General features: G+C 40.6%; 1 protein-coding gene and 1 long non-coding RNA gene across 2 annotated transcripts in view; one reads left to right on the top strand and one right to left on the bottom strand.

Moving 5' to 3' along the window:
- Positions 1-1,843: 1,843 nt before the first annotated feature.
- LOC121106610 lies at positions 1,844-7,479 on the bottom strand. Its single transcript, XR_005839271.2, has 3 exons — positions 6,986-7,479; positions 5,435-5,509; positions 1,844-1,999 (listed from the first exon to the last, which is right to left on the bottom strand). It is a non-coding gene; the product is annotated as an uncharacterized LOC121106610 (long non-coding RNA).
- Positions 7,480-7,491: 12 nt separating this feature from the next.
- SUCLG2 (succinate-CoA ligase GDP-forming beta subunit) overlaps positions 7,492-21,925 on the top strand; it is a 102,233-nt gene continuing 87,799 nt past the window's right edge. The window contains exon 1 of the mRNA NM_001006141.2: positions 7,492-7,586. Within this exon, the coding sequence (NP_001006141.1) occupies positions 7,503-7,586 (84 nt within the window). The 5' untranslated portion in view covers positions 7,492-7,502. The remainder of the gene's footprint in view (positions 7,587-21,925) is intronic.

Genomic DNA, 21,925 nt, shown 5'->3' with positions numbered 1-21,925 from the left:
TTTTACGGAGCTGATTCTCCCTCTCTCAGCCCTTCAGGGTCCTTAAGTACTACTCACTGTTAGACAAGTTCAGTTTGAAATCACTGGGCTTCATAACAACGTATATATGCAATTAATCTTCACTTTACTAGTAACTGCTAGGAAATTAGGTGTACTGAAACTTGCTCATAACTTAGAATAACACAAGAAGAAAATGAAGGCATTACAAAAAAATATTGCAGGCCTTCTTACGGCACAAAAAAAACCAGCAGAAGATAATTTTTTTTTCTCCTACATTACTATTAAAAATATCCTGTCAGTAAAGGACTGCATTACATATATACATAAACACACACACATAGAAATACATATATAGTGCTTTATATAGTGCCAGAAATCTTTGGCTTACTGCTCCCACTGGCCTGAAAAGGGTAAGAAGCCTCATCAGGACGTAGTGATAAAGAGCCCACAGAAGGTGCATTGTTACTGCTTAGACCTGTGCCTCTAATATAAGAGGGTATGGGTCTGACTGATCCTTATATTGCAATATGAGAGTTGCATAAAGACACATTGCTGTTTTCCAGAAGCTTTGGAGAAGAGACAAATATCTTGCCAAGTCTTTTCTTTGCCTGTATATTGATAAAAGCTCATATTTATACACTGTTTCACAAGATTATACTTAGCATTAAAGCTGACTGATTAATTCATAACAATTATTACCAAACAAATTATTCTCTTCAGAGAACTCTGAAGTATTTTTCAAATTCCTTAGTTATTCGTTGTTTTTTTAAGTAAAGAAATGAGTGTTTTCAGTTTCACAAAATGAGAATAGCTATGTTTTCAGTTGAAATGTGACAACCAGTTGCATATGTTATACAAAGTCATACAGTATTGTTTTGTTATTTTTTTCTGCCTGGCAACACTATAAACGCTTATTAAAGGAAACACTCCTTAACTCTTACACACAAACAAATTCCATTAGAGTTTAGGGGAGTATTTACTGGCAACTTATTGCCAATTACAAATATCACCAGATGACTAGATATAATGCATAATATGTAATAGCATAATAATAGCAGGATAGCAAAGTCTTTGGCTACAACAGATGAGAACAAGACCAAAAGCAATAGTCAGAGATACAAAAACAAAGGAAAAGAGCTGCTTACCTTAGGAAAGCCTGAAGCATACACAAATCCCCAATAAAAGATACCCTCACCTCCACTGCCAACCCTTAAATGAGGTCTGGGAAGGGGTGGATCCTGGCTCCACCTCTTCCAGCCACTCAGGTGTACTACACACACCTGAGCTCCCCTGGCTTGCCCCTACCTTCTCACCAGGTGCTCCATCACTGCTTCAGGCCATGACTTTGCATTTCCACTGCGCTTTGACATTCCTACTGTTAAACTGTATTATACGCTCAGATTCATTTCAAGTCCTTGACTACTATGAAGTAAATTCAACGTTTTGTACACATAGGTCACAAACACTGTAATAACTATGCTCCCAGAGACCGACAGAGATAAGATCGTAACATTTATCCTTTAAAACTCCCCCATTTTTGGGGAATCCTACTCTGAGTTGCTTAAATCATGTGAAGCCTTGAGTAACACACAGTCATTTCAGCATATAGCTTAACACTCACTAAAAATAAGTTAAAAGTCTAAAGAAGCTAGACCTAAAGTGAATAAATGAGTTGTTATCTCAGAATACTACACTTTAGATGCACATTACCTTAATTCCAAACATAAAATCATCACAGCCTTTAAATGAGCTGTCCTTGTAGATTTTCAATTGTTTCCCTGAATTTTTATTACTGTTTGCATTTCGAGCTGAAATGATCCTCAAAACAAATCACATACCTCCTATGGCTGTTGTTTTTAATGAATTGGTCTTCACTGCTTTTCTGCTTAAGACAAAATTCAGCTTTTTCTGAAGCACAGCCAGAGAGTACGCAAATACCCACCGGGGTAGAATTTTGACTGTAGACTCATTTTTATGCATCAAAACACACCCAGGTTTCCTAAAGAAACAAAACCATCAGAACATGCTTATTAAGGACAAACAAAACATTTAGTAAGGACAAAAAATCCACATAGCGGAAGCTATATCTGATTTGTGCTTAGGTATTTCAGTTTTCTCTAGTGGTACATTTAGGTTTTAAGACTTTTTACACAGCACTGCAGTTCTCTGTTAGGCTGTTTAAAAAGTTTATGGTTTTCATGAACTTTCATAATCACTGAACCACTTGCTGATGCCCAGCCAGTTGTAATGAAAGTGAAACTTCCATCCATGCCAGAAAGACTTTATTGAAATAGGAAGACACAGCAAGCAATCTACAAAATCCACTGAAATGGTACCCCATGACCCCAAACTAGCTAGCACAGAAAGCTACATTTAAATCAATACTTAATTTGGCAGAAAAATCAATTTCTCTCCCTCTGCAATCCATAAAATTCATCAGTAAAAAATTACCCCTCACATATTATCAGTCCCTTCAGCCTACAGGTTTAGGATTTAATTACAATAGACAATTTCAAGCCCTGTAACAGGTTGAGGTGATATGCTAAAAGGTATTTTGCAAGGTATCAATTAAAACATGGATTAGATGTGATGCTGTATGGTAACTGTTGAGTCATGGCCTGAACCACTGATTGAACACCTGGGGAAAGGACCTGGCCAGCCCTGGAAGCACAGGTGAAGGCAATTCACCTGTGCAACCTGAAGGGGTGGAGCCTGGCTGCACCTCTCCTAGACCTCATTTAAGGGCTGACTGCCCCTGGGAAGGGTCTCTTCTTGGAGATCTCTCCTCTGTGATGCTTTCCCCTCTGACCCTGGAATCTTCTGATATGAGTGAGCAATCTTATTCCCTTCCTATATAGCATTTCTCTGTTGTGCTTGCCCTTTTGTTATCACACCTTTGTTGTAATACCTTTTCTATTGTCTTGATCTGGCCGTAGATGTCATTGATCTGTCACATAGATGTAAACACCTACAGCTTTCCCATTTCTTAATTTCTCTGGCCTTCCTTTACCAAAGAAGCAAACATTGCTTATAGGAATGTTCTCTTTACAGCTGTCTGTAGCACCATGCTATATCCTGGTTCCAGTTCTGGAAAATGCTCAGCTTTTTGCAAAGACTGTGCAGGACTCAGGCAATCCTACCTAACAATCAATCTGTTAAGCTTCAGTTTCTCTTAAGGTAGGCCATTTTTTCTTTATTCTTCTACATGATTATTCTAGCCCTACTATGAAATAGTTAGAGTTTAACTAATTGGTACATATAAAGCCCACTGATTGCTATTAGTAAGCATGTGCCCTCAGGTATGGATGTTACACATTTAACTGGGTATCTTCTTCATCTGTGAACCTTCCTTTACACTCTGGTTAGCTTGCTGTTAAATATGTTTTTAAATATAATGGCTTAGTGATAATTGTAGTTTTAACATAATTTACAAAATAATATTAGTCTAGTTATTCTGTTTCATATTTGATAAGCCAGTGTGGTTTTTCAGAATACTTAAGTTAGTAATAGACTGAGTTGTTAGCACATCTGTGATACAGCCTGCCTTCTCATTACATCATTGTTTTGCTGCTATTCTAACTTCCTCTCCTCTTCCCCCAAGCAATTCTCCACCTTTCCCTCTCTCTTTTTTTTTGGCAGGGTGGAGGACTGTTAAAATGTTTCTTTCCTGAATCTAGGTTGTCTATACTTCTTAAAGGCTTCAAAGTCTTTGTGGGGATAGAGCCACATCTTATCAAAGAGGTTCAGCCTCCTAAGAGTTTTTCTTCCACTGTATCCCACAGCTCACATCTCTACACTTTTTCTATTCAGTCCTGTATTGTCTCGGACAGAAGTTCAATAAAATTGTCTTTCTATCCACAACATCAGGATTCTCAACATTGTTGGAACTGAGTGTTATAGACCTATAGCCTATCTCTACTGAGAAACCTGAACTCCCCTGCCTGTGTTATTAGACAGCAGGCTGCTGGCAAAAGGAAGATACCACTTGTAAATTGATGCATTGCTTCTACTTTTTCAGTCAATTAATTTGTCATAATTCCTGAATGTTTCCTTTCCACAGATTCAAATGTTTAGATATCAAAAAGGAGCATAACTGTTCTGTTGCTGCTGTTGGTATTTTGGTTGGTACATTTTATTATATAAAGCCTTCCTTGTTTTAGTCACTTATTTCCTGCTTCTATATACAGTGAAGTTATCACACAGTGTTACAACATGGCACCCTGACTTCCCACCTCATCAGACACAAAGTTCAGGGACTGTTTAAAGTCTCACTTGATTTCTTTGCTCCTGGCCACATACAAGTTCCACTAGACATGTCAGAAGTACGTATAGTTTGAAAATGAAAAAGGCACACTGATATTTACATAGTTAGACTGATGATGCAGCAGTAGATAGAGCTCATATATTTGTTCAAGCCTGCAACCACAAAATCCAATCCTACCTAGCCATAAAGCATTCTATCTCTTTAGCTTTCTAGATCCTTTACATTACATTCAAGTAACTTTTTAACAAATGGAAATTTTGTGGTTGTGTGCAGTGACTGAACTCACTGACCTAGAAGGACACTTACAAATTCTAATACCTCTTTTAATTTTCATTCTTTTGTTCTAGCATCAAATGTTATCTTAATTTTAATCTTCTTTTACCCTTCCTCTGCTCACTGGTATATTTACCACTAACCATAGACTTTTTCTTTTTTCTTGATTTTTGTATTTGGAGGCAAGACATGAACAGAAATGAGGATGAGGAATGTGTAGAACTGATTCAGTGTTGTAGGCTGAATGGTACTTGCACACTGTAAGGATCAGCCTGTGATCTTATTTTCTGTTTGTCAGTCACCTTCAGTGGTACTTTTCTGGTGAATTTCATGTAGTTTCACTACACATGCATTACTCCTGGGAATGCTGTGTGTGGAATGTCTTTTACATTTCCTAAAGAGTATGTTTCTATGCATGTATTTAGGATATGAAGACTGTTCTGCAGCTGACACAAGCATGATTACTAGGTAATATGTACACAATGAAATGTCTTTCTGTCCATTGTTAACAGTGTTCTGAAAACAAGGCTGCAACCCATCAGAAAAAAAGATTAGGGCAACTGTATTATCAGTGATTAAAAAGTGAAAGTGTGAGGGCTCACCTGACTCATAGGTACTCTATTGAAGTTGTAAGACTAATCATCTGAATAATGAAAGATTATTTGTCCCAGTTTTATTTCAGTCTAAATTAGAAGATGATACTTCCTGCAAAAACACAAATGTTCCCTGCTTCATTGCTGTAATAATGGGTTTGTTCCTGACATGTATCAGCATGAGCTCAGATGTGTTACTCAGGAAAAACTAATAGGAGAAAACTCCATTCAGCTCTGCTAGCTATAATGAGCTTGTATTTGTCAAATGGCTTTATGGTTAAATGGAAAGTTAATGACAAACAACCTTTCTGAACTGCTGGGTACACCATCCATGTGCTGGCTGTGATGTCTGTCTTCAGCAAATGCTTCAGGAGGTAATCTGTATGGGTGAGAAAATGAACATACAATTTCATCGTTAACAAATACAGATGCAATGAAGAGGACATGCAAGAACATTAAAAATATGCTTTTGTTTACCTGTGCAACTTCTGTGTGTTCTCACTAAATGCTGTCAACAACATAGAATTTAGGGATCAGATCATAAGAGCAAATTACTGCATCCTAAGTGAGTTTCCTAACAATAATCCATATTTGCTGTCTCATCTCTTAGACATTTACACATGTATCCTCCTACCCCACATAGCAAGAAAGCTGGCATTTGTTTGCCTTGTGAACTGTGTGAGACCTACTCAGTCTACATGACTTTCCTTTATATTTATAAACAAGGAGACTAAACATTAAGACAGTCAATCTTTACACTTTTTCTCTTCATACTTCAGGGATCAGGTATCTTCTACCATAGAGATGCACAAAAACCATCTCTCAGTGACTAACACAGACTGTGTTTGCACAGTGTTTTTCCATTTACCAAATCTAAACAGAAATGTAGTAAAGAAGGTTCTCCACAATTTATATTAAGCAGTGAAGTGCTCCATGTAGTATTAAATGATAGCATTGCATGCAATCCACATACATTACCTGAAGGCTTATTTGCCTGTTATATATCTAAGCCTAATACAGACAGCCATAATAGTTTGTATGAATAGGAAACACTGTGCTTATTGAGCCACAGTCATGAAACTAAAAATGAAATTATATTTCTCCATCATAACACTGAAGCCAATATATAACATTTTGAAAGAACAAGTGCGCAGTAATACCTAGGTTAATACTGGGTACCATACATTATTGCTCAATGCTATCAAAAAGCTGCATCTTCAGATTCTGTATTGAAACATTACATTACTTAAATTGTTGAGACAAAGACAAAACTGTTCAATTTCAGCTTTTCCCAGCATTTCTGTTTTTATGAAATTGCAGATTTTTTTCCTAATAGAAGTGTAATTTATTTACTGATTAAATTCATATAAAGATGCTCAGTCCTGATTTTTTAAGACCATACCTAGGAGCACAAGCCCTAAGCAGTGATAGCAGAGTTCTCCTTTGCTCCCACTCACATCCTGCATTAGGACTTTATCCCACTGTTTCCCTACCAAACACTGAACAAATATCATTCAGTACTGTGCCTTCTTAAAGTGCTAACCTTTGCATTCTTCCACATAGGTGAACTTAATTTGAGCTGCTGTAAGGGAATCTCATTTGCTGCTCATTTTTCCAGTTTTCTTTTTTCCTTTCTCTTCTAAACCTCAATCATGAACCACCAGCTTGATGGGAATTGTTTATATTCCCCATTCTACAAGTGTGGATTATCCAGTGTGCTAACCAGAAATGCACACCTGGCTTCATGTAGGACCTTTGCCAAGACCAAGCCATGGAGACACGTCACACCTGTGCTCACTCCATCCCCACGTGGATGGAACGAGGTATTTTCACAAATTTAGCTGCTGGAACTCACTTTTGCGCCTGGGAACTGCTGCATTAGACTTTAGTTCCACACGATGAGCTACCAGGGCTCTGGTGTTATGCACCGCCCTGCAGGGGGGCCGCAATTCAGCACCTCAGTTTGGGCGCTAACGAACAGGTTTCACCTGTGAGCGAAGAGCAAACTGACGCTCTTCTTGGAGTTCGGATGAAAGCGCCTGCAAAGAGTCCACAGGATTCCAGCCGTGCTTATTAGCACAAGTTAATTAGAAGGTAATGATTAGAGAAGTGCTTTTAGTCACGAGAAAAGCTAGCGCAGACAGCGCGCTATCTCCTGCAGGTGACCGCACCGGCCGCCCGCGTAGCGCTGATCCCGCCACGCTCCAAGATGTCCTCCCGCGCCCCCTCGGGGCTGCCCTGCGCCCTGCCCGTCCTTCCCCATCTCCTCCCCTACGGAGGGATGGGAGCCCCGGGGCCGCGCCGAGCTTCCGCCCGCGGAGCGGGGCAGGGCGGAGACAGCGGCCGGCGGGCGGGCACGCTGCGCGGTCAAGATGGCGCTTCCCGTGAGCGTGCGGGCGTGCGCTGCTCTGCGGGACCTGGCCCTGCGATCCGCCCGACTGCGGGGCAGCTTCCCGGTGAGTGAGCCCCGGCCGCCGCGTCCTGCCGAGGAAGGAGCCTCTGCAGAAACCGCCCTGCTCCCTGTCCCTCCGTCTGCTGCTGGCTGTTCCTAGGAGCCTTTCTCCCCCGGGCTGCCGCTGGGCGCGGGGCTCAGCTCAGCCCGTGGCTGGAGAGAGAGATTTGCGTTCCGTCTACGCGCCCCTCAGGCTGTCCCTGCTCTGGTTGTGGCTGTGAGAGATGTGCTGAGCCTGAAACCCCGCTGTGTTGGGAGCGCCGGAAACAAACGAACGTGTGGTGTTGGAAACAAACATACTTGTAGCATTAGGAGCAAGCAAACCCGCCCCTCTCGCTGGCCCGTGCCCGGGGCAAAGGTCTGGGAGCAGCTGAGGGTCGGAGTGCGGCTCTGCCTGAGGGGCTCGAGGCTTAAATCGGTCTTTGGGAGGAACTTGGGTGGCCTTTTGGTGCTGGTGGTTAGTTTCGTTTAGGAGTCACTCGTCCGCTTCCGCAGCGCAAGTTTAAGCGACGTCTGGGGCAGCGGAGCTCAGCTGGTGGCTCTGGCTCCCATCCGTGGGGCTGCAGGTAGGGGCTCTGCTGGGCTGATGGGAGGAGGCCTTCGTTCACCTCTGCCACAGAACAGCAGAGCATTGAAGATGAAATGAGATGCATACATTTGGGCTAGTTCTGGTTCCTTCCCCTTTACTTTGCTTTCTTAGCTGATCAGCAGCTGCGCAGGAGTCTTCTTTGGTCCACACTCTTTTTTTTTTTTTTCCCAAGTAAAACAATATTTTTTCCTATGGAGAGGTCTTCATTTTTGCAGTGTTGCATTGTAGAATTCATATCTGAACCATCTTTGACAATATCAAGCTACAAACCCTTGTCCAGGTGTGGAGTCTGCGTTCTGTGGTGCTACAAAGTAACAGGATGAGGAACGTGAGAGAGGCCTTTCATTGATAGAATGGCTCTCATTTGACCCGTTCCCTACTTAATTTAGACCAGAAGTTGCACCAATAACTTGATTTATTTACTATAAAACAGCAAAACCTGTTTTGTCCTCAAAGCGCGACACAGCAGCAAATAATCTTAAACTTTTACAAACGTTTCTTCTGGGATTCTGCTCGTTATTCCATGTTGGGAAAGCCCCAGTCTTGTGACCAGCTGAGCATTTGTTTGAGCAGTTTGTTGGAGCTCGGGAACCAGGAGGCTCAGGCAGAAGCACTGCGGATCGGTTTTGTTTCTGATCCATTGCCTTCTGGTGTTTTCATAACCCTGTGTAAGTCGATGCCTGATAGGATTCAAAATCTCTCCTCACAAGCTTAATGGTAGGAGTGGTGTTCACGCACTTCGTTGCAGAGTTACTCATTTTAAAACCACTGATGCTGCACGCGGCTATGTTGAAACAAGGATTTTGAGAAGTTGGGTTGTGTGCACTCATAAAAGCCTAGAAACTTTTTTTTTGTCTGCAACTTTAAGGGTGGAATGAGTGGTACTTGATCCGATCACATGCAAATATTTTATCATCCTTCAGCTTTCCCTTTGTCGCTTTAATTTCTTATAACTTTATTTCCCCCCCCCCCCCGCCCCCCTCTTTTTTTTTTTCCTTCTTCATGGATTCAGTTCTTTGTGCTCTTGGAGTTTAAATCTGGCCAAGTGTTTCAAGAAGATAAAAGATAAATTTCAGTTGTCTGCAGTGCTCGTGGACAAGCGTATTTAGACCTGCTCTTACTGGAGCAGTGTTTGTAAAGAGCTGTGACAAACGCTCCAGGGACCGTTCTGCAGCAGAATTCAATCTTGTTGGCTAGCAACAAATAGGCTCCGTTGAAGGCTGTTTATTTGAATGGGAGTTGGATTCGGCCCTTTGGGAGGATGCTGTGTTTTCAAAATAGCTTCAGATGCAGTGAATTTCAGCGATGAATATAAATAAGGAGCAATTAAGTCAGAATCATAATAAAATGCTTAAGGTAACTCTCAAATTTTCTAATACAGTGATCAGATAATAGCTAGTGCGTTGCACGGCCCTATGCTGGCCTTCCAAACTCATCCTCAGTCCTACTGTAACACTTCCAAATTTCATGCATGTTGAAAATATTTTAAAATAAATAAGAAAAGATTGGATGCAGCAATATTCCTGCTTTAAACTCTACTGAATTCTGTGTGGGTTAAAAATAGGCAAGATTGTTTGCTGCAGATGCCTTCAGTTCCTAAACTTGACAACTTGTGAAGCCTCGTTAATGCTGAATGGAGGAAGTTTTGTCTTTGTTAAGAAGTTATCAGCTGTAAGTGAAGTTAATGATCTTCCACGCAAGGGAAAGCGTTATTTTCAATAACTTGCAATTTATGACTTCAGCAGCTACTCGTGTGCCAGAAGTCTTGCTTTTTTTTCTTGGCTTTATGTTAAGTTGTTGAAAGTTTCTTGAAGGTTCAGTCTGCTTCTATATTTGGCTTTCCCTGGTTGTCAGTTTCACTATAAATCTTAATATTTTACATTTGGAGGCAGGCATTACATGAGCCTCCTGACTTCCAGAAGCAGTATTTTTTATTAAGTGTGCCTAATTAAAAACAAACAAACAAACACAGTCCTCTCTGAACTGTAGGCAGCGCTGAAATGCCAGGATGCAGCATAAGTTTGGCCCACTCCTTCCTGGCAGTTCCTTTAAGCACAGTTAGAGAATCCTCGTTGAAGGATTTTGCTGTTTTTATTGGCCATTCTTTGTACTTCATCTAAGTCTATTCAGAGGATGGGGCCAATGAGCTGAGAAGGGATAGGCTTCATGAACGTGGCATTTGGTTGAGAATTACCTGGGATGCCTATGTTCTTAAACCTGGCCATGGACCAGTAAACTCTTCCACCTTCTGAACTCCCTACCAGTTCACCCAGAGACAGCCCTTGCTTGAGTATATTTAGGAGTAACTGAGTTTTTTCCTATAAAAGCAAGTGCTTTCTTCATTGGTCGGTCTCCTGAGGTGTTAGTTGCTGTTGTCAGTAGACAAACTCTGTTTCCTTTATAGGTGTCTGAGAAATGTTCTTCTTTCCTCCTGATCTTTTTCCCTGGAATATTGTCAGTGTGTGTGGCAATTCTTTATTATCTTCTTTTTCATTTTCATTTAGTCTGACTGCCAACAAGAATGCTCTGAGGGATGTGGGAAGATGGTGAGGTTCTTTGGGGAATATGGAAAAGAAGTGAGGTGTGTGTAGAAATGCTTGAAGTTTGGTTGTTTCTTAGGAGTAGATAATTTCCCCCTTTTGTTTTGAATATTCATTTTTAGCTGGAAGTTAATTTAGTGCCTAGAAATGATCCCTGCCCCATCTTGAGGAGGCACTTACCGGGACAGTGCTGGGATTACCGAACCCTTCCTGATTTATTCTTTTGTTGCTGTGGTCCACACCTGCAGCAAGCAGCTCAGCTCATTATTGCCTCAGACAGTCCAATCTTTCTGTGCATGTTTGAGACTATAATCTGCAGCTTTGAGCATATACCCTAAGGATTTTCTACAGAAAATTCCCTTCTTTAATATTCTCTGCTGATGAAGCCAGTTTCTAGCCATCTGTGTATCAGAGCTGAGTGCTCATCTCCCACCTCAGCATTTTAAGAAAATACAGGACGCAGACAGGAGTTGGGTTATCACTGCAACTGATTATGACAGTAACTTTGGGAATGGCAATTAAGCATTGATCCATAATTAATAGTGAGCTATTGATCTTATTTTAACTAGGTAACAGTAGGTGTAGGTATCAAACTAAGAGGAGAAGTTAAGATGGAATACTGTGACAAGTCCTGTTTGCCTTAAGGAAGGTGGATGAGGTGCAATACTGACCTTCAGGTTTTGTTGGGCATTAACTCAATGTAGAGCAAGAGGCTTTTTGCATATTTGTTTGCTTTCAATGTTTAAATTGTAAATGGGATGATTTTATCTGTCTGAAAATGGATAGATGTTTTGAGAGCATTGGTAGCAGCAACTTCAGGAATGCATTCGTACAGCATGCGCTTAGAATAGTTCTGGAGCAATAAGCAAGCTCGTGGGAGCAATAGCTGGGGAAGATGAAAAGCAGCAAGGTGTTACAGGGGTAGATAGACCGTGAGGAATATAAGCAGTGAACAAGAGTCTCAGTTTGTGTCACGCGGAGAGAGAAATCACTTTACTGTATTTACTTTGCTTTGGCGTCTAATTCCTGTCCACTTAAATTCTTTGGCTGATGTGAAAGTTTTGTAGGAATTACCTGGGATGGAAAAGTAAGGAAGAAGTTTGATTATATTTGGTAGAGTTGTCTTCTTGCTTGAGATTTTGACTAAAAGATCTGAAGCTGCAAATTAAAAGCCAGGAACAAGTCACTCGTGGAATGCTGCTTTTTTTTGTGTTTGATTTTCTTCCTCTGAAGGATCCACGGGCAAAAGAACAGCTTAATTTGACATCTGCTTACTTAGTGGCAGCCAAGAAAGCAGCTACAGCCTTGCAAAAGAAAAAAAAAAGTTGCTTCTACATAATATTGGTATGAAACTGTCTGGGAAATTACAGTTATGGGAAAGATTACATATGCAAATTATAGATAAGTGATAGGTAAAGATAAAGAATACAGATATCTATGAAAATTACAGATGAAAGTGCTATTAAAAGCAGCAGAATTCTTTTCATTATCAACAGCTTTCTTGCTTAGCTGTTTAAGGTCTGAAGATGGCATAAGAAATTTATTTTCCCCTAAATTGTTTTGCTTCTTCAACTCTCTCTCTCCAAACACATTGGAAACAGTGAAAGTATTTAATTAAATTCTTTCATGCAGAGTTTCAGTCTGGGTTTGTTTCTCAGTTAGATGGCTCAGTATAAAGTAGTCTACAGCAATGCTGTAAGTTTAGGGAACAGAGGAGCTGGTATCTAGAGCTTGTGTTAAACATGTTGTGAAACACTGAGAGAGATGGGGCTGGGGAATAATACGTACTCAAAGTATTATTATTTTTTTTAAGGCTACATTTTATTTACCTGAGATCTGTGTTAGGACTGTTGTATTTTTGGGTTCTAGGAGATGCATAGGTCTTATGTCAGACATCATCCAGAAATGAAGGAACCTTGCTGCATAACCTGTCCATCTGGGGTCTTTTTCCATGTCCTCCCAGTGATTACTTCTCTATGTAGCGTTAACAGAGTTTATTTTGGTCTGTCAGTTTTCTAGCTAACCCATAGTCTATACAAGGAGACAAAACTATGCCGCACAAAGCTGAGGGGTTTGACTTCTGTTCAAGTCCTGGAGCTTGTTTTAGATTCAGGGTTGCAATCTCTGGTTGTTTCTCAGTGCTTTCTTCCACCAGTGCAGACGTGGCTCATGTCACGTCCCACTGGTAGCTCCTGTTAAGAGTGAAGTTAGCTTTTATGATTTAATAAGTAAAATATGTATTTTTAATTCACTCACCACAGTAACCCGCCTTATTTCTTTGAAGGTTTAGTAACAAAGATATTCTGAAAAACTATCCATCATTCCCAGTTGTCTACAAGTCAGTTTTCAGACTGCTGCTGTGACACCAGGGATGCGCAGTGGGGTTGGAATACTCACACAGGGTTTGGTCACAGAGCAGTGCTGAGAGTTGCTGACCCTACAGAGTTGGTGCTTTGCTCCTTGTCCCCCTCATGCGTGGACTTGTGACTTCAATTTGTTACTCTGCTGTCTTTTATGAGCAGCCACTTGGGTTGACATTGGCTTTATTGGTGCCTTTGGTTGCTTAGTGCCTGATTAATGTTATCAGCTTGCAGGTAGGTAGTGTTTCTAAAGAGCTACTTGATGAACGTTTTTCTGGTGAAGGATTGCTCTCCTCTACCCCTTGGCTGGCTGATGAGCTTTTATTGTGCACTGCGCTTCTACATGTCTGAAAGCCTCAATCCTTGCAAACAGCCAAGCACAGGCAGTGAACGTGCCTGAGTTTCCAGAAGGCAAGAAACTGGAGATGGTTTTGTTTTAAAGATGACTTAAAATAGACTTTCATTTGCCTGGAATGTTTGATCAGTGGTGTAAGAAATGTAGAAATAGACTTTAAGGTCAGTCTGTTTGATGATGAAGAGATAATGCTGCTCGTGGTGTCCCAGACTTGCTTTGAGATTTGAGGATGGCAGCAGGGTGAATTTTCAGAGTGAATAATGAAGAAATATTAATAAAGAAAAAGTGTCCTGCAGAGTAAGGAAAAATGCTCATAACCTTTGGTTTCCTATTAAAAAGCATACTTTCATCCTCTGTTCTGTGACAGGTTCTGATTTCTGTGCAGCTGTGCCAAAACAACCAGGCGCCTGTCTTTCCTCTTGCATGTTCATTCCTTTACATTCACTGCAGATAGGTCTAAATCAAGTGGTCTACCTAAAGCCAAGTGCTTTTATAAAAGGTGATTTAAACAAAAGCGGTGTATCAGTTTAGTGGTGCTTCTGGGATAGAAAGTGTTGCAGTTCATTCCGTACAGTGCAGTTGTTTAGTAAACCAGTTATGACTTATGCATGCAGTAAGACTGTTAGGGCAGATATTTCTCTATATTTCTCTGCTGCTGTGGACATTTGCATGTTTATTGCTTTGGAGTGTTATGCTGCTTAGTGCTCAAAGCCATAATCTTTGTGATGACATAATTAGGTAGCGTGGAAATTATCATGATTTCACTGCAAGTATTGAAGAGCTGGAACAAAAACTGTGATTATGTTTCGTATTTGCTTCTCTGTGTTGAGGAATAGAGCTCAGACTGTCTAAATTGACATTTAATTGGTGCTCTTCTTAAAATACCAGTGATTTCTAATGCTTGAGGAAGTATTCTTCCAGGGCTTGGCAAGTGTGAGAAACTTCTTTGATAGGTATGATTATTTGAGCCCAGAGTTCAGAAACATTCCTGATCAACCCGCTGACCATGCTTTGAGGTTCCTGATAATTCAGGGAGCTTAATTAGGGTGAGCTGTAGAAAAAGTTCATAGTGGGCTCTTTATATTCATACTCTTTATATTTCATGGTTGGTGGCAAAATAGTTTTCAAGTTATTTTGTCCTGGCTGTATTTAATATGTAGGACCTTTCTTCACGGTTGCATAAAAATGTGATTTAAGTCTTGTAAAAATGAGGAAGCTTAAACGCTTTGTAAGGTGAGAGCAGAAATAATGCATTTAAAACAAATGACTATTTCTGACTTATGTGTTCCCATTTTGGCTAAGCAATGCGTATCACCAGCAGTCTTCCTTCATTTCCAAAGGCAGGTAATGTATCACAGTATTTTCTGCGACTGATGACTCAGTTGTATACGGTGGTAAGTTGATTTTCATCAGATACTTCAAAGCCTTTATTTTTTAGGTCAGGAAAGTGTGCTTTTTCTGAAAGCTTTGAAGTTGCTAATAAACAAAATGGGTATAATTTGACTAAAATTAATTACTAATGCAAAAGAGCACTACTGATAGCTAGCACACTGAGAAAAGGAGGAACTGAATCCGTGAATTTGTATTCTTCTTTATTTTGTCCAAGCAAAGGCTCTGAAAACTGATTCCAGAAATGCAGAGCTTATGTGGATGAACAATAAGTATTTTTAATATTGTTTTATTTATGAGGTTTAATTAAAGAATGTAAGATATATATTTTTTCCAAATGGTTTCTGAAGTAAGCTGAGGGTATGCTGCCCAGCCAGGGCAGGGGACTGAGAGCTCTGTGTCCAGGCAGGCAGCTTTGTTTTGTTGCCATCCTACTTCTTACGTGGCCTTAAGCATGTTGTTCAAACCAAAAGGCTTCTGTGTGATCCTGTAGGATGAGGAGCCCACCATAGTTAGGCTGTGTTTTCAGAACTCAGTGATTCACCTCTCAGCTGAACTTCAGTGGGATTTGAGCAGGCTCAGCTCTACACAGTCAGCCTTTAAATGCTAAGCAGAGCGCGTCAGAGAACTTGTCAGTGCCTAAAATGTGCTGGCACTTAATTTGCAGCAATTTCTATTTTGGTGTTTGTATGTAAATAGAGGCCTTGCCACTCCCCTGCACCCCTGTTGTGCAGGGCTGTGAAGGATTTGGCCATGCACTCCTTAATTTGGGATGAACCCATGGCTGCCAAACAGAGCCGAGTGCTGAGCAACAGGTGGCGAGGTGTGGGAAAGGGAGCCCTGAGGTCAGGGGCTTCCTGATGAGGGGCTTTTCTTCCTGCCATCACCTCTTGTACGCCTGAGATCTGCAGTCCTCAGTAAAGCATGTCCACACGCACCCATGAAGATTGTCCAAGTGGTAGCTGCTAAAATCTGCCTCATAGTGCACAAGGAGGTGGGCTCAGATGCTGGTTTTTGAGATAAGGAGAATAAGGCTGACAGAAGGAGCTCAAGTCTGACCCTGTGCTTGTTCCTTGTAGTTTACAATGGAGCTTAGTGGGTGGGAGAGTGTATTTACAGAATAGCTGTCAAAATCCCTGTGTGTAAGCAAGCTGCAAAAATGTCTGTAAAGTATAATCATTACTGGAGGCTTTAAATCCGCAACGAGTGAAGGACTCGCTTCCAGTTCATTCCTGTCTCTGCTTCTTTGCATGAGATGTAAACAGAAGGGTAAATCAGAAAGCTGCATTGGTAAATGTGACTTAATGCACACCGGAACGGAATCGTGTAGTGTTCTTTTTATCTTTTTTCTTTTCCTTGAGCTAATGGCCCAAGTGAGGTGTGCAGTGTAGGAACGCTGCACCACACCATGTCATTTCTAGGGGAGAGCAGAGGCTAAGCTGGGGGACAATCAGTTTGCAATCAGACTGATTATAAAGGGACAGGAAGGCGGGCAAGCTAAAAGCAAAAGGACGTAGGATAGAGTGTTATAGAGAAAAATGTTCAGGAACTCTTGAACTAAAAAGGTTCTTTTAGCGGTGAGCTATCAGGAACATTCAGGAGTGCTGTTAAGGGAGGCTTTACAGTTTTGTTAATATAACTGTTTAGTTTTTTCCAGCCCCACTTCTACTCAGAGTGCATTCATTTAGAAACTGGCAAAGTTTAACTAAGCTGTACCATTTTATCTGCAATGCTGAGAGAGATTCGAGACATAACTGAGATGCCTCTAAAACTTATACAAAGTCTTGTCTTTTTCGCATGTGCCTTGCTGTGACTGAAGTAAAACAGAACAGGAGCTATCCAGGGACTTCTCCTTTTTTAATCCAATTTATTTGACTTTGTTTCAGAATGGAGAATAGCATGAGCTAGTTTGGTGCTGTCTTCCTGTCATGGCTCTGGAGTCCTCTGTGGCATTTGTTAGAGTGCTGTTCTGGGTTGGATCTGCCGGGTAAAGGTTCAGAAGGTGGGCTTCAATGAAGGAGATAAGTAGAGCAAAAAGCCTTGATAGCAACGAGGCATTTTGAAACTGATGGATGCACTCCTGATGTTGCAACTTCCAACCAATTGGTATCAACATGGCAAGGGACACTTATATATGTGTTTTCAAATGAGATTGCCTTGCTCGATTGACAGCTCAGCTGATGAGTGAGTTTTGGGAAGGTTCACCCATTGCAGCAAGGAAATCAATGGGAGAATGAGGCAGTCTGATTTTTACTTTGGGGTCAAATCCAATAGGCTTATTTCTTTGGTAAAAACCATACATAGATGGGAAATGTGCTGCTGCAGCAGGGGGTTTGTAGGTCTGTGTGGTCCTGCAAACTTGTGTCTAGTCCAGAGCTGATGCTGACAATTCATTCAGTACCAGGCTTTTATTATTCCTTTACGTAGTGAGCAGTTATGTTTTGTTTTAGTTGTGTTTTGAAATAATTCAGCCATGCTTTCTAGGGCTTTATGGAACTCATCAGTACTGCCTGTATACCTGTCTGATAGAGCTTCAGTAACTTAGCATAATCATTAAACAAACAAATTCTCATTCTGTTAGTAATTGCTAACTGCCTGTTTCTCAGCAGGCAAGTGGAGCCACTTGGCATCTGTTAGTTTCTGGTATGTTCTATCATCTGCAGGTAGGTAATCTGGAGTTTGTATCCTTGCCTTATTACATTGCATTAGAATAATTACTGTTGCCTGGCAATGGGAGAGAAGATAGGTTCTCTCAACTGAAATGGATAAGGTGGCTAAATATGTCTTCTTTAGCTTTTCATGTAAAACAGTAACATGTCAATTTTAGAAACAGAAACTAGTTTAGTAACTTTGTTTCTTGTCTGGAACTGCCCTGATGCTTCCTGCTGGGATATGCTGTGATTTCTGCCTTCCTATCTCTCCTTTGCAGTGTCTCCTATTAAAAGAACCTTGCAACTTGACAAGAGAAATTGGCTTTTCCCCAAACATCGTGAAAGTCTTCAGGGGAGGATTTAACTAATCACTTTTTCTGTTGCATGAACGAGAATTAAAATCTTGATACAAACACCTCCTGTAATTATATATGCTTTTAAAAAAACCCTGTTTTAAACAGGGAAACTGGAGCCTTGTAGCAACAGGCACCTTGGCTTCTCCATTCTTAGTGGTACGATGCTCTTATAAACTGATACCTTAACATTGGTGCAATAAAATGCGTGAGGCAATGTCAGCATTGTGCTGGAGAGCGGTGGTGAAGTCTAAACCGATGTCAGGCGTGGTTGGAGGACTGCAGGAAGGTGTGAGGCAGGACTGAAGGCAGGAGAACAGGGAGCAATTGTTTGATTGCTGAAGAGTGCTGCTCCAAATGTCACTGAGCTGCCTCTGGACTGAGCTGACGCGCTTCTCCTTCTGCGTAAGCGTGACTTAAGGGTGGATTAGAGTTTGCAGAGACTACAGAATGCTCACTTTTGAATAAGCTCATTTGGGTAATTGAAAAACAATATTGAGGCAACGCTAGGCAAAGATTTTCCAGTGCAGGATTTAACCTTAGGCTTTGCTATCAAGATTTATTTACTCAAGGTAGCAGCTTGATTTTTCAGTAGTATGAACTTCTAAGCAGAAACCGTTGTCTGTTCTGCTGTTTGGAAGCTTTAAATTTGCATACTTAAATAAAACTTACAGTTTTGAAACTCTTGGCCATGCCATCCCCCATTTGACTGTCACTTTTGTGAACTGTTTACAGCAGAAATCCTAATAAGATTAACATTTGGTGCTGCTCTTTTAACCAAACCACCATTTTTTCTCCTTTTTGTTGTGCACACAAGTAGAGTAACTTTTTTTTTATTTAATGTAAGTGCCTTGTTTCAAAGAGTCACGGGGCTGTTAGGGGAAGTAGTAAGAATTGCCCACCAGAACTGACTGCCTGGCTTTAGTAAACAGCAGTGCAGATTTCATGTTGGTTTTTTTTTAATTGGAAGTTGTGTTACATAAACCTCAACAGCTGCAGCAACAGATCTCACTCATCCTGTAAACTATGAGAGTGGTGAGGTGCTGGAACAGACTGAAAAGAGAGGTTGTGGATGCCCCGTCCCTGGAGGTGTTCAAGGCCAGGTTGGATGGAGCCCTGGGCAGCCTGGGCTGGTATTAAATGGGGAGGTTGGTGGCCCTGCCTGTGGCAGAGGGGTTGGAGATTCGTGATCCTTGAGGTCCCTTCCAACCTGGGCCATTCTGTGTTTCTGTGAAAAGTGAGTGTACAGGTCAGTGGTGTAAAAAAAGTAAATTGCTCCTGCAGTTTATTGATCAAAATGCTGTAGCCTTAAAGAACTTGGAAATGTGAGCTCTTTTTTCCTCTCTTCTTATGAGGCGTAGTTCATTTTACTGTGCAGGGTGCTTTGTGTGATGTGTTCTGAGCAGTAAATTTGGAACCAAAAGATTTGAAGCTGAAGCAACACTACTTGATATTAAAGTGACTTGCAGGGTTTTGATACAAATTTTAACAAGAAATAAACAATTTCTAACCACTGTGGGGAAAAAAAAATGTGGAAAATTTGTTTTTGTCAGGAAAATATTCAAGGCTTCATCCTAAAGGATAAAACTAATTTCATAACCGAGACAGTAAATATATCACAGAAACATGGATTGAAGTGTTGCTGAAAACGCCCACTGCTCAGTAGGGTAAAGCTGGTCTCTGCTAATATCAAAGTGAACTGTGTGCTGTATTGTATCCAATCTGAAGTCAGCACTTGGGGATGCTGGTGGAGAATGCTTTCCTCTGTGACTCTGATGTGTGGGGGCTGCTGCTGTCTTGGAAGGCGAGAACTGATTCATGATAGTCTAGGTGATGTCACCTCCATCATCTCTTGTATCATATAGGTGGATGGCATTAGTTATCTTCGGGGAGAAGAGGATGTGTGGTTTGACTTAACATGGCAGACCTTAGAGCCCATTGTTCTTGCCAGGAATCTTTCTATTTTCTTTTGTACCTTAATGATTTGTTGTAATTTCCATACGTTTGCATTTCATGACTTACATATGTGATAAACTTTCCATTCAATATAATATATTTTTCCTAGATTTTTGTTTCTAGTCAGACTAACGCTACCAACACTCATTTTTTAACATCCATGCTGCCAGCAAACTAAGTATTCTAGTTTGTTTTCAGTACCTTACGTGGCATAACTCAAGTATATAACATAGTCAAATGTATTGCTTTCTGAACTGCTTTATAAGGAAGCCTGCCACTTAGTTGTATTTTTGATGCTTCTTTCTGTTACGAACTTCTACTACAACTTTGTCAATTACAGCAGCTGTATGTCAATAAATATAATAAAAGTTTATTTCTTATATTGATGAACGGTATGCTGTTTCATTACTGTCATCATGGTGTATCTGTTTCTTCCATATGCGCTTGGAATTGTATTACACAAATCGAATAAACAGGAATGCTGTAGAATGTGATGGGTAAGCAAATGGATTTTTGGCTGGATGCTTTTATTTTATATAACATAAGTTATGCACACTTTTTAGTTTTGAGACAGGATGCATCTGAAAGATTTCCCCTTAGAGAACCAAGTTTTTCTCCCCACATGACTTCTTTGTGGTATAACCATTACAGGGTAGTCTGTATTTACGAATCTTGATGTTATGTACGTTTCTCAGATAATCTGCATTCATCCAGAGACTTTGTGTTGGCAGAGCCACTTCATGCTGCACAGGATCTATTATGCTATGTCACTTCAGTGGAGCACCAGAGGGGAAAATTATTATGCATTTATTTGACCAGCTTTACTTTCAGGTGCTTTTATGTGGTCCATATTTGTTTCACATAGTTAATACTGGTTTTCCTGCTATGGATGGGAAGGGAATGTTGGCTATCACTAAAGTGTGTCTTGCATTTAACATCAGTGCAATAAAGTCAATTAAGCTAAGTTCATGTAAACAGTGGAGCTGTTCAGATTTTATAGCTGTGCCAAGGGATGTTCAGTTACCCCTGAAATTTGCTGAGTGGTGATTTTGTTGTTGTTTTTTAATAGTGCTGATTGCATATGGCATTTTCTGAAAGTACAGAAATGCACCTGAAAAGATTTGCTAAGGGAAACTGTATCTTCAAGGTTACATTTTTAAAAGGAATTGTCTAAACGTGGTTACTGAACTCAGTGTGGGAAGGTAGTTAATGTGCATTCCTAGCCAGTGTATTTTCACGTGGAATTGGGTGTCAGTAGTACAGCGTTTATTGCAACAAATTTTCTTCAGAGCAGAAGTTCATAGTAGTGATCAGTGTTGTTTTTTTTTTTTGCCAGATTGACCTCTCCGTCCTTCTTTTCCACTTTCTTCAAATATTTGTAGAAAAAGAGAGTTCAGCATCTCATCAATGTTCAAGGAAAATACACAGTGCTTTATAGTCCCCTCCCCAGAGGTGGCTTCGCTAAGGAAACAAGAGAATGCAGGAATAACATGAGCTGACCCCTCAGCGTGCTGATTCCTAAATGGAAGAAATATGGTAGTTTAGTTTGATGAAGCTTGCATTACCGATGCTCTTATTTGTGGACACATGGAACGTTATTCCTGAGCAATTTTGCTGAAGTGGTTAACATGCAACTTGACAACTTTCTGTGAATACATTAGGGTAGTTTCTCGTGTTTTTTAACAGGGAACACACACATAAAAAGCAAGCACTGCAAGGATATCTCCTGGGTCATCTGAAAGATGTTGTGCGTCAGAGTAGTTAACGGTGCATATATATAAGGACAAAATTGTCTCTGTGATGTTTACTACATCTTTTTTTTTTCTTTTTTTCACGTATTGAAACTGATTTCTGCTGTAAAATGTGCTCGTAGTTCCACTCCAGATTAACGATCTATATAACTTAGCCTGTCTTTTGTTTGTTTTGTTTTTGTTGCTAGCTGAGGAGATGGCAAACCGAGTAGTGGAAGAATCCAATCTGGCTGCTCTCCGAATACATTATTTGTATGCTACTCATAGTATTTTATATAAAATAAACCAAACTAAGCGGTGGAAAAATAAGAGGTTATGCAGGTTATGTGAACAGTCAATTTTTTTCTGCAGCAGCAGTCAATAAACCATTACACTATAAAGCACGTTGCCTCGTGAAGA

The sequence above is a fragment of the Gallus gallus genome, chromosome 12 (genome assembly GCF_016699485.2).
Source record: "Gallus gallus isolate bGalGal1 chromosome 12, bGalGal1.mat.broiler.GRCg7b, whole genome shotgun sequence".
NCBI lineage: Eukaryota > Metazoa > Chordata > Aves > Galliformes > Phasianidae > Gallus > Gallus gallus.
Note: the sequence above shows the minus strand (reverse complement) of the source record. Positions and strands in the feature narration are given on the sequence as shown.